General features: G+C 32.1%; 1 protein-coding gene across 1 annotated transcript in view; it reads right to left on the reverse strand.

Moving 5' to 3' along the window:
- The window catches only part of LOC140447909 (probable cytochrome P450 6a14), a 40,313-nt gene extending 31,863 nt beyond the window's left edge, over positions 1-8,450 (reverse strand). The window contains exon 1 of the mRNA XM_072540832.1: positions 8,004-8,450. Coding sequence (XP_072396933.1) covers positions 8,004-8,427 — 424 coding nt within the window. The 5' untranslated portion in view covers positions 8,428-8,450. The remainder of the gene's footprint in view (positions 1-8,003) is intronic.
- Between the last annotated feature and the right edge of the window lie 5,819 nt (positions 8,451-14,269).

Consider the following 14,269-nt stretch of genomic DNA (forward strand, 5'->3'; position numbering starts at 1 on the left):
TTTTAATACATTAGAATTGGAATTTGCCTTAAAAAATCGAAATAGTACTAGTCCAGGTTTAGATAATATTAAATATCCAATGTTACTATATCTTCCCAAAAGTGCCAAAATTTTACTATTGAAAATATTTAATGATATAATCATGAATAATTCAGTAATAGCTCAATTTCAAGATGTAATCATTATCCCCATACTCAAACAAGGGAAAGATCCTAATTCCGTTCACTCATATAGACCTATCTCACTTATGTCTTGTGTACTGAAAACTTTGGAACGGATGATTAAACATAGGTTGGAATGGTGGTTGGATAAAAAGAAGTTACTTCCAGATTTGCAGTTTGGGTACAGAAAGGGCTGTGGTACCATAGATGCACTTGCCACATTGGTAACGGACATTCAGAACTCCTTCTCAAGTAATATTTATTTACCGACAATAGTATTAGATATAGAAGGAGCATATGATAGTGTTTGTCTCGATATTTTAATGGAAAAATTAATAAAAAATTTTCATATACCACCACAATTGGTAAACACTATTCTTAACTTTTATTCGTGCAGAAAAATTTACCTGAGAACAAACAATAATAAACTTATAGGTCCTCGTTATAATAAGCAGGGACTACCGCAGGGATCAGTTTTAAGCCCTCTATTGTTTAATATCTATACTGCAGATTTGCATAACATCTCCATTAAAAATCTCAGCTTTAAAATAATACAGTATGCTGATGACTTTCTTTTGTATTCTTCTACCAAAAAATACGATAACTGCATTCAAACTTTAGAAAAAATACATGATAGATCCAAAAATTGGTTCAAACACAATGGGTTTGAAATTGCATCAAGTAAATCAAGTATTACTATTTTCACTCGACACAATATCCCAAAACTAAATCAGATAAAATTGAATGGGTATGATTTTAGTTTCAGTTCTTCAATTAAATATTTGGGATTGATTCTCGATCGCAAGTTAACTTGGAAACTTCACGTTGAGTTTATGTTTGCTAGATGTAAGAAGGGTCTAAATTTCCTCAAATCAATTACAAAAACATGGTGGGGTGCAGATGTGGAAACTTCTTTGCTTTTCTTCCGATCTTATATTAGATCAATTATCGATTATGGATGCATATTATATGGTTCAGCAAGTAAACATATTCTGAAAACAATAGATGTGTTTCAAAACTCAGCATTGCGTATTTGTTTGGGTGCCATGAAATCGACGCCTATTAATGCTCTACATGTGGAAGCTCTAGAAAATCCTTTGGGCTATAGAAGAGAATACCTCAGTCAAAAGTTTGTTATTAATATACAAAATCGTAACACTACTCTCTACTCAAATATCAGAAAACTGAACGAAGAAGATTTAACTAATCGATATTGGAGACTTAAGAACTCACCTCCACTTTGTGAGGCTTTTAGAAGCCTGACAAATTTTGATTATGACTTCAAATCAGAGGATAATCTTCACATCGAACATTTTTATTCGTGCTTGCAGCCCATTACTGTGATACAACCGAATTACCATGTAAATTCTTCTGTTAGCTCGAATATTTTGAGGTCCTGTTTATCGAGTCTGTCAGACTCTTTAGTTATTTATACGGATGCCTCAAAGTCTATGTTTGGTACTGGGTGTGCTTTCTACATTCCATCAACTAATACAGAAAAACTTTGTCGACTAAATCCTAGTTTTTCAATCTTTAGTGCTGAAGCTGTAGCAATATATGAAGCATTAAGATACTTTGAAAACACTCAGAATACATCTGTTACAATAGTATCTGACTCATTGTCTGTTATGTTAGCAATTAAAACTTAAAGTTTTCCTAGTAACAACTCAAATATATATGTCTTTCAAATTAAAAAACTTGTTTATGACCTTCATAAAAACCGAAGAGTTGTTCATTTTTTGTGGGTTAAAGCACATATAGGTCTTAAATACAACGAACATGTTGACCTATTAGCTAAAAAGGCCATTGACACCGGAACGCAAGCTGATCACCAAATCTGTAGACAAGACGTATTAACAATAATTAAAAATAATATCAATAGTAAATGGAAACAATCTTGGCATATATATAGTACGCAGTCTTCCTCGCAATATGCTTCTATACAGCCTTTAATCCCAAGTGATTATTGGTTTAAAAATTATTCTGTTCCACGAAGGTATATAACATCCATAATTAGAATAAAATTTGGACACGCCTGCTATCCTAGTCATCTGTCCAAACTTAAAATTGTACATTCAAATTTATGTCCAGACTGTCAAAAAGAAGGTGATCTAGATCACATTTTCTTCGAATGTAAAAAATACAAAAAACAAACTGAAGATCTAATAAAAAATTTAGTCAACATCAAAATTTTTCCTCCGTACAATATGTGCTATCTGCTATCTCTAAATATAAGAGCTGTAAATGAGGTTTTGATGGAATTTATTTGCAAAAGTAAGCTTAATATTTAACTGTAATTAGAATCCTAACCTCTGTTTTACCCCATTTGTTATTACCTTTTATCCGTGACCCAATCTAGTTTGTCTTAAAAGCAATGCCTTGATGGGTCCCTAGACGAGAAACGAGTGTCCATGTTTTATCCCTATCCTATCCTTAATAATAATTTTAATGATTAAAATTTGTAATGCTACTTAAGTTTGAAATTTATATTATCTTTTTATTCTTTCTGGGTAGAAAATTTTCATGTTGTGACTGGCTGTATGGCACTTGCCTATGCCATTAAAAAAAAAAAAAAAAATGACCGAAGTATCAGAGAATCATATAGACCAATACAGTTAACAAAAATGTTTTGTGCAAACTTTTAGAAAAAAAGGTAAACAAAAGATTACTTTTGTACCTAGAACATCATAATAAACTTATGAGTGAACAGAGTGGTTTCCGTCAAAATAGGTGTACAGCTGACAACTTGATTGACCTAGAGTCAGAAATTCATGATGCTTTTGCAAGCAAACAGGAATGTATCGCAGTATTTATAGATATAACAAACGCATATGATACGCAACATTATAGCTAAACTCCACCAGTAGAACCTAAAAGGAAATATTTTACAGTTTATTATTATCTTCTTTAAAATTAGAAACCTTCAAGTCAGTGTTGATAATATCTTCTTATCTTCAAAGAAAATACAAACTGACAGCATCCCTCATCGCTCTACAATAAGCACGACCTTTTTATTTAATTGCTATAAATGATATTCTAGATCACCGCTCCCCACTAGTGACAGAAAGACTTTATGCTGATGATCTGGTTATATTTGCTAAAGGGAAAAATATCACATCTACCCAAAACCATATTCAAACTTCACTAGATAGCTTAGGTCGCTCGTCAGGATCCATAGGATTAAAGTTTTCTACATCTAAAACAAAGTGTGCGTTTTTTTCGAAAAAACATTTGCAAGTAAATCCATTATTATACCTCTAAGGGCAATTGTTAGAATTTAAAAATAGCATTCGCTTCCTGGGTATGACTTTTGATAAAAAACTAACCTGGGGAGAACATATTGTAAACTTAAAGAAAACATGTCAAAACCGAATAAATTGGGGGGCTGATTTCTCTAGCCTTACGTATTTATACAAATGTCTAATTAGGTCTAAAATTGATTATGGTTCTATTTTTTATTCTTCTGTTAAAAAATCTCTATTACAGCAACTAGATATAATATAAAGCAGTGCAGTACGAATTGCCATAGGAGCTTTCCGAACATCGCCTGTCGTAAGCCTTCAATGCCTAGCGGGTGAACCACTTTTAGAATATAAGAGAATATACTTAAGCTTATCGTGTACGTCATAGTTCTAGCAAATAATAATAATCAAGTCAACTATAATATCAAAACCAGCCGTTTCCCTAACACATACTTTAATAAGAGACATGATTAACCTTTTACGAAAGAATTAGACAATATACAAATAACCTGAAGATACAACTACCAGATTTCTTTGCATCAAATACAATTTCCCCAATCAAGACAATTTTCTCATTTTAAATCAATACTAACCTAACTAAATACAAAAAAACTGAAATAAACCATAATTACATTAAACAAGCTTTTCTTGAGATAATGAACCAGCATAACGATTATCTTCCTATATATACCGACGCCTCAAAAACAGACCAACATCTTGGAGCATCAGTAATATCTCCTAACTGTGCTAAAACTTTTCAAATATCTTCGTTTAATAGCATCCTTACAGCCAAACTGTACGCCATCTTGGAAGCAGTAAGATTTGCAAAATCGACTCATCACTCCAAAGTAATAATAATTACAGACTTTCTAAGTTCCATCTACACCATCCATCAGTTGTTATACTCTAAACATCCAATTGCCAGCTTAACAAAATAAGAAATATTTTTTCTTTACCAATTAGAAATTCAATTATTATTGGTTCCATCACACGTTGGCATATACGGAAATAAAAAAGCAGATTTGTATCCTAAAGAAGCAACAACCAGTACCTAAGCAACAATAGTGCGCGAAGTAGTAGCGAGTGACATGAAAGCAGTTATTAAAAATAAAATAATGTGTTTGTGACAAAACAAGTGGAATACGAGTGTGAAACCGTGGAAACAACTAAATATACGTCGTGTGAACCAAGTAAAAATTTACAGGTTACGTCTGGGTCATACAAAACTAACTCATTCTTACCTATTTAATAGAGTCAATACTCCTAAGTTTGAGTTTTGTAATAAAGACCTAAGTGTGTCTAATACTAATAGAGTGTAACGAACACAACAATATAAGAACCAACCATAACCTTGCAACTAATCTCACATATATTTTAAAAGAAGACTGTAATTCAGTAAATGTTATAAACATTTGTATGTAAATACATTTGTAAAGCAATGTAGTATAACTTATGTCGCTAATTGCTCTTAAGGTCGTGGCATATTATTATGCACGTTGCGTTTCCAGCACGGAGCGTTTAGTTATCGAAAAATTAATTTTAAATGGTTTTGAATGTGAGAAATTTACACTGTCAGGAACGTATCGTATCAAACACCTTTCGTATCCATTCAGTATATTCGAAAACAATAGTTTACGGATGCCGACCGCTACGGAACGAGTCGAAACCTGTTGGTACGGATAATGTGAATTAAGAGTCCGTCGTTTTCTCCTCGTTGTATTTAGGTATTTGTTTGATTTTGATACAGAGTATTTAAAAAACAATTATTTTCGAGGCTATTTTGTCATTTATGTATGTGTTTTTATTACTTTTGCATGGAAGTCATACCTCTTTTCTTTAATACTCTTTGGTTTGATATTTACAGTTTAATAGTACAAGTTAAAATAGATTTCAAAAAATGAATTAAATTCGTACGCGGAGAAGAAATTTTATATAACTACAATGCAATGATAAATGCTATCATGATGCAAGTAAAAAAAATATTTTGTAAAAGCGGGAACAAATCTTCACTGCACCAAACTGAAACGTTCTATGTATGAAAATGTGAAAGCGCAGTCCGATTGCTCTACTGGAAACGCTACCTGCCGGAAACTATACGTACATAATAATATGCCGCGACCTTTAGTAAATGCGAATAAACAAAACAAAAAAAAAATTTTTAATTTATTAATGTTTGTATTTTGAGAACGATTTCCGAAGTGGAACATAAAACGTTAATAAACTTATTTTAAATTCAATTGTAACTTATTCCCAATAAAATAATATTTTTTTAAATTACAGTTATGTTTATATTAAGTATATATATTTTAATTATTTAGTAGTTATTCGCTTTTCATTCAATAACATGATAAACGTATTTACGAGTTTGATTTATCTAGCGAAATTTTACGGACTGCCTCAAATCACTTGATTATAGTCATAGGGTTCACGCTAAAATTGTGTTGTGATTTTTTCATTATTAGAAGACACTAACGGTTTATTTACATTTACTCTGACTATTATATAGCATTTTAAAATATATAAATGCGACAACATTTATAGGGTCAAGAACTCAACAAATATATAGGGTCAACAAGATCAAGGGAAGCATGGAAAACGGTAAAAAATCTGAGAACAAACAGAAAAGAAACGAGTAGAATAGATTTAATAGAAGAAAGATCTTGGATCGAACACTACTCACAACTTTTGACTGAAACAAGACCTCAATTCACGAACATCAGTTCAACAACATATGAACTGGAATTCAGTGAAGACGATGAAATAACAGTACAGGAAGTCGAGAATGCAATACAAACTCTAAAAAATCGGAAGTCATGCGGACCACAAGGTATACCAAATGAATTATTAAAACATAGCCCACAAGTATTACGGGAATTACTGGCTTATGTCTTCACCTTATTCTATAATGGACACGACTTACCACCGTAGTGGACCAAAGCACATATTAAAAACATCTACAAAAAAGGAGATAAAAAGAATTGTTCAAACTACAGGGGGCTAAGTGTCATAAATTCACTCTCAAGACTGTATGGAAAAATAATAAAAAACAAAATTGAAAAAGAGATGACAGATGTTGAAGAACAGAATGGCTTTCGTGCAGGCAGATCCTGTATGGACAGTATATTCTCTCTAAAGCAAGTTATCGAGAAAAGATTAGCCCACAACCTTTCAACTCATATAGTCTTTATAGATCTGACAAAGGCATACGATAGTGTACCACTTTCAATGCTTTGGGGAGCAATGGAAAAACAAGGAATAAGCAAAAAAAATATACAAGCAGTACAACTCTACAAAAATATGACGGCAAACATTAAAACTGGAAATAGATTAACTAGAGAAATTCCTATTAGTAAGGGCCTAAAGCAAGGCTGCTGCATAGCACTTACACTCTTCAAAATATATCTAAATGAGGCACTCTCAGTGTGGAGAAGAAAGTGCTGCAATATGGGCATTCCAATCGGAGATGATAGATTGTACACGATACACTTCGCTGACGACCAAGCCATTCTAGCTGAAGACGAGAGTGATGTAGGCTACATGCTTAGAAAACTGGAAGATGAGTATACCAAATGGGGCCTCACAATTAATATACAAAAAACTGAGTACTTAGTTGTAGGAGAAAAACCAGAAAGCCTACAAATCGAAATGGGAACTATAAAACCAACAGACAATTTCAAATACTTGGGAGTCCAAATAACATCAAAAGCAGGAAGTAGCGAAGAAATACACTCCAGGATTGGCCAAGCAAGATCAGCCACCAGACAGCTACACGGACTATTATGGAATAAAAAAATAACAAAAGAAAATAAAAGAAGAAACTATAAAACAATAATGCAAAGTATTGGGCTGTACGGCGCCGAACTCTGGGAAATAAACCAAAGAAACAAATCAAAAATTAAGGCCATGGAAATGAACTACTGGAGACGATGTTGCCAGCTCACTAGACTTGATAGGGTGAGAAACGAAGATATTCGGAGAGAAATGGAAATCGATCTAGACATAATAGACACAATCGAAGCCGAAAGACTTAACTGGTATGGACACCTTAAGAGAATGCCTGAAAATAGATGGCCAAAAAAAAAATAGAAGAATGGACTCCGCCAACTAGAAGAAAACGAGGTAGACCAAGACGATCCTGGAGAGACGATGTCGACGATGCAATGACCGCCAGAGATTTAACAACTGAAGATTGCTTCTACAGAAAACGGAAATTAGGATGCGAGAAGCGGCGCCAGCTGTAGAAGACTCGCTTGTTATATATAAAATATATAAAACGTTAGTATGGACATGTTTGTTGTTTGGCCTAATATTGATTTTTTAATTTACATATGTATTGTGATTTAACCACAGGTTCTGTTTGTAAAAAATAAACTCGATTTGTTTAAAATTTTAGTCTACAGCATAACGTTTACAATATGTGAAGAAATTATATGCCACACTTATCCCGGTTCACCTTACATAATAAAACCTAGATAATAAGAATATTTTTGTGCAGAAATTTAAATTACTTTTAGAAGAATTACTGCCACCATTCAGCAGCAAATAAGCTGTAAGGATGCAAAGAGAAAAGTAGATTAAAGTGATAAAAAAATTTACTTACCAGTTGTGAACGTAGGTGACAATTTGGCTCTAAGTTTTCTCCATTTATCATCTTCCAAAGCAAACAGATGCCCAGAAAGAGGATCATACTCTTCATTTTTATATACACCATGATTTACAAAATATTCAAAATCTCGTATAAATATATTTTTAATAATATCCAAGTCAACAGGAACATAGGTGGGAAAGAAGAAAAAGTATATACCACCATGCTTTAGTCCTTGCGCTTTAAATTGATTATATATATTACGGAACTGTTCTCCGATTGATATCTTCTGTTGAACCATATCTTTAATGTTACCGTAAATTAGATCGGGCTCTAGGTATTCCAATCCTACCCGTTTCCAATAGGTGAACTTCCATTTCAAATATAAATAAACTATACCTACACAAAGTGCTAAGCACGAGAATATCGTTAAATACATTATTCTAGTAGCCTTGTTGCTACTTGTGTGCAATAAAACGCAACTGCATCATTTCATATATTTTTAGATAATAACTTAATTCGCACTTGTTATTTACATTGATTATACAGGCCAGGACAATGTTTTGTTACACTATCTACTTACATGAATGCAATTAACAGCTTCATCTGAAGTTTATTTGTAGTATTTCAATTCTTAGAAACAATTATGTGTCAAAAATTTTGAATATTTTTTCAACTGTACTTACCAATGCTAGTGATCTTATAATTAATTTATTCAGCGATAAATATAACATTGATTTAAAACCCTTCCAATTTATACCCATCTCTATTATTCCAGGCATATTGTGCCTCAATCTCTTAAATTTTCGTATACACCACTTCTCCAACTTCTTTGTGGTCTTTCTAGTTTTCCTCTTTTACTAGCTATAATATGTTTGGGAAGTGCTGTATCGGGCATACTTTTTAGATGGCCAAATTATACAAACTGTTGTGCTTGAACTTCTGTTGCGCTTGCTCAGTTACTGAAGTCAATTTTCGTCGCTTCCAGCATATTTGATTTTTTTCTTTAGGATACCATACTTTTGTGTATTCTGATTTTGTTTTCTTGCTCATATTTTTATCAAATAGTACTCCACTTAACAGTGATATTTATACTATTATAACGATAATTTTTTATGGCATCTTAATGCAGTTGCTATTGTCGTAGGGAACAAGCCACAATGTAAGTTTAAAGTAAAGGTTTGTTTTTAACGTTTCGAGTTCGACTTTGGAAATCGTTCTCAAAATACAAACAATAATAAATTAAACAAATAAATTTTGTCTCATGTTACTTGGTGAAAAGTTTTTCTAATGATTTAATTTTATCTGACTTATTTATATTGACAATTTAGATATACCATGAGGTCCATATGTATGGAAATAGATTTAATTTTAGCATTATTATGTACTATCTGACTAAAACCTGAAACAGGTCGATTTTTATTTCCTAAATTGACAATTATTATAGTATAAAAATATTATAGTATAAAAATATTATCCCCTTTCAGCACCTCCTTTGAATTATAAGCACCCCCTCGAAAATTTTAAACAACAAAGGGGGTCGTGTGGCACCTTGTTAGAAAGGGATTTTAGTTCTCTGTTCAGCAGTATAAAGTTTTTTTATTTTGTGCCATCATAACTGAGAAAATTAATTTTTACGATTAAATTAAATGTTTAACTTGACAACCATTATTCACTTCTTGACAATAACCGAGGCGATTTTGGAATACTCGTACAACATTTTGTATCACCCCGGGGGTTATTTTGTTAGTTTCTTCTGTTATCCTAACTTTTAAATCAGCAATATTGCCTGGTATATTAAAATATACTTTAGAAATAATCAGGTATTTTCGTATCTGTTCTGCTAAACATTAGAAAAAAAAACTTTGAAGATAATAAAATATTAGTCAAAAAGCCAAATAAACAATTGATATGAATCATCTAGTAGGCTGCTGTCATTTAGGTATTTAAAGTTACTAAAAGACGGCAGTATAATATTTTTGCGCGTATTAAATTTAATTATGGCTCATTTGTCCGATACTCAAAGAATAGACATTTTAATGATGAATCGTTTTGGTAATAAAACAAAAACTCAAAAGAAGGTTTGTTAAATGATTAATAATAAATACCCTGGTCAAAAAGTTTCGCAGTCTACAGTTAGAAAAATTGAAAAGAAGTTTCGTTATACTGGACATGTAAAAAATGTTGAAAACAAGGTAGAAGTCTTAAATTTACTGATGAAAAAAAGTGAGATGTACTTTTAGAAATTAAGGAAAATCCGCATAAGACAACTCGAAAACTGGCCGTCGTCATTGATGTAAGTAAATTTGAGAGTTTTGAGAGAGTTATTTTGAGAGTTTTGCATAAAGAAAAATACCACCCTTACAAGTTCAGTTAGTTCAGGAGTTAAATGAAGATGATCTCGATAGAAGGCAAGAATTCTCTGAAATAATGATCGGCAAAATGAACGCAGATTTGCAGTTCATAAACAAAATAGTTTTTTCTGATGAAGCGACGTTTCATTTAAACTAAATGGTTAGCAAACTCAGAGAAAAGCCTCACTGAGTGTATGAGACTCGCGCAATATCCTAAAAAATTAACATTTGGGCTGGTATCAGTAACAATAAAATTATTGGTTTTTATTTTTTTGAGGGCACAGTTGATGGTGAGGTTTATCTAGATTTTTTGGTTCACTTTTTAGTGCCTACATTACGAAGATTTTTTCCTGATGTAAATCATCCAAATGAGATAGATCAATCTATTTTTAACCAACAAGAAAGAGCTCTTCCGCATTTTGCACGTATAGTTAGAAATTATTTAAACTAGGTTTTTCCCAATGAGGTGGATTGAAAAACGCTAGATCCTTTGGCGATTTGACTCCTCTGGATTAGTTCTTATGTGGTTATTTAAAATCTAAAGTATATTTTAATAGACCAAACCGTATTGCTGATTTAAAAGTTAGGATAACGGAAGAAATTAACAAAATAACCCCCGAGGTCGTACAAAATGTTGTGCGAGAATTTCAAAATCGCCTCGGCGATTGTCAAGAAGTGAATGGTGGTTATTTTGAACATTTAATTTAATTGAAAATTACATTGAAAAATTAATTTTAAATAATATGTGATATTATTATCTTCATTCAACCTAAAGTTTTGTGATAGGCATTATCAAAATTTTACATCTTAAAAATCAGTTTTCTCAGTTATGATTACAATAAACTTAAGAAACTTTATATTTCTGAATAGAAGACTACAATCCCTTTCTAATAAGGTGTCACACACCCCCCTTTGTTATTTAAAATTTTCGAGGGGGTGCTTATAATTCAAAGGGGGTACTCAAAGGGGATAATATTTTCATACTGTAAATTGTCAATTTAAGAATAAAAATCGACCTGTTTCAGGTTTTTTCAGATAGTACATAATAACGCCAAAAATGAATTTATTCCATACACATGGACCGCATGGCATATTATACATTTTAAAGTAGACAACTTCAACGAATCAGAGCAGTGGGCAGTATTTAACACCATTAATACCAACAAGGGTTGTACTCAATGAAAATGAGCTATGGTATATATAATAGAGGATCGACAAATAAGTACGCCCCAATTGGGCAATAAGACAGAGTGAAGTGAAACGACAGTTCAAAGAATTGTAAATAAAAACCAATTTCACTCATTTAAAGTGCAGTTACATCAAGAGTTAAATGAAAATGATTTTCAAAGAATAATGAATTTTTGTATGTGGGCGAAAGAAATGTTAAGTCGAAATGTATTTTTTTGGAAAATATTTTATTTTCTGACGAATAGACTTTCGCCGTCGAAATGGGTTGGTTAATAGGCCTAATTGTCATTATTAGTTCACCTATACCGAGTCACTTCTTAGAACAGGTAGTCGTTGAATATTTAGAGATTGCCTATACAAAGGAAAACTTCTAATTAAAATTCAAGAAATTTCCTCACTATATATTAATTAGGAATTCTAGATTTGTTAAATTTCCTAATTTTCATTCGGAAATCAACAACAGAAAAACGTGAAATATTCTTAAAAAATACATTGACTTACATTAACCAAAATTATTATTTTTCTTTCAACAAATATCAGGTTCAAATTTATGACTGCCAGTTTAAAATATAGATTACTTAAATACTTAAGCAAGTCGTTTATTGTAAAATAGAGTTTATTTTAACAATGTTTAATAAACAATTTTAAGTTTTTATGCGGAGAAAATTGTGAAAAAAATAAATGTTTAATATTAGGTAAATAAGGGTATTTTACTCTAAACTTAAATGATAATTTAAATTGCTTTAACAACTGGTTTAAACTAAAAGAAGTGCATGATCAGTAACGAGTATTCCTCCCTCTAGCTCTTATTACTGCTTGCATCTTTCTCAGCATGCTTGCAAGTAAATTTTGGACATATTCTTAGGAAATTGCATTCCATTCATCCTGTGCAGCAAGCAGAAGCTGCTCTATCGTATTTGAAACGGGATTTCTTTGTCGTATGCTGCATTTTAGGTGATCCCACATGTGCTCTATTGGATTTAAATCCGGGCTAGAGGGAGGCCAATCCAAACTTGAAATTTGGACCTCATCAAGATAATTACTTACTATGGCAGCGGCATGTGGACAAGCATTATCGTGCATTAACGTGAATCTTTCATATCCAATGTAAGCAACATATGACAAAACATGATCTTGCAGGATGTTTTAAACGTAAGAAGTACCAATCATTTATCCAATCACTTCCACAAGTGCGGTACGTACCTCCCAACTAATACCTTCCCAAAGAATTATGCCATCAACTCCAAAACTAACGGTCTGGGCGAGACTGCAGCAGGCGAATCATTCTCCAACCCCTCTGTAGACATAGTTTTGACCATCTGGCTTCCATAATAGGATTCTGGTCTCATCAGTGAAAAGAACGTTTTTCCAGTTGTCGATATTCCACTAAATATGTGTTCCTGCAAATTCCAAACGACGAACTTTATGATTTTGGAGAAGACGTGGAACTTTGGCGGTGCGTCTGGGCTTTAAGTTTGCTTTATTTGATCTTCGTCTAACTGTTTGTGAACTCATATTGACTTGTCTAACATTTAATAGCTCATTTCTGAGGTGCATCGATGTCAATGAACGATTTCGTGTAGAATTAAGAACCAAAAAACGGTCATCAATTGCGGTTGTGCACCTTGGGCGTTCTTGACCAGGCCTTTGTACAAAATTTCCTGTTTCGCGGTACTTTTTTAGAGTATTTGAAACTATAGATTCAGTTCTGGTGAGACGTCGTGCGATACCTTTTTGTGCATATCCTTCCTCGTAAAAAATTACAATATGTGGTACTTGGACTTCATCGCAGTGCCGAATTGGTGGGATACTTGTTTTAAACTTAGTTAAATCAAAACAATATTTAATAAAACTTAATAAATTAAACTAAAAATAACCGAATTAGTATGATTTTTCCTTTGCGTGAAGGATTTTTACGATAAAATGTACGAATGACACTAACCACTGAATAAACGTTAAAATAAACATAAAAATATTTCAAACCAGTTAAGTACATCAGTCTACTATATGAGTATTAACAGTATTCTAAAATTATTTTGAAATAATAGTGACTACAAAAAAAATTGGAAAATTCCAAAAATATTCGATATTTTTGTCCATGAGTGTATATATATATATATATATATATATATATATATATATATATACATATATATATATATATATATATATATATATATATATATATATGTATATATATATATATATATATATGTATATATATATATATATATATATATATATATATATATATATATATATATATATATATATATATATATATATATACCTTACACCTAACGGTAGAAAGGCTTAGGACTAAGCCCCCTTTCAGACGAGGATACTGTATCCGAGATACTGTATGCGAGATACAGAATTTTCGATGGCGGCTGTATCGGATTCACGGGCATGCTCGTCAGTGTGAAAATAGTAGCAGTGCAGTGCGGTTATATTTTTGGATTATGGATGTAGAAGAGTGTGTTATGCTGTGCTAAACATATTAAATAAAAAGAAACTGAAAAGACGACGTAATTTGTGGGTTCATCCTATTGTAGAATTAAGAGAAACCAAGGGAACGTATAGTTTGCTGTATCAAGATTTATTGCAAGATCCATCGAAGTTTTTTAATTATTTTCGAATGTCTGTGAAGTCGTTTGAAGAACTTCATAAAATTTTGGAAATTCAATTGAGTAAAAAAGACACAACTATGCGTAGAATTATTTCATCAAAAAACGGCTT

Source organism: Diabrotica undecimpunctata, chromosome 8 (assembly GCF_040954645.1).
Source record: "Diabrotica undecimpunctata isolate CICGRU chromosome 8, icDiaUnde3, whole genome shotgun sequence".
Classification (NCBI taxonomy): Eukaryota; Metazoa; Arthropoda; class Insecta; order Coleoptera; family Chrysomelidae; genus Diabrotica; species Diabrotica undecimpunctata.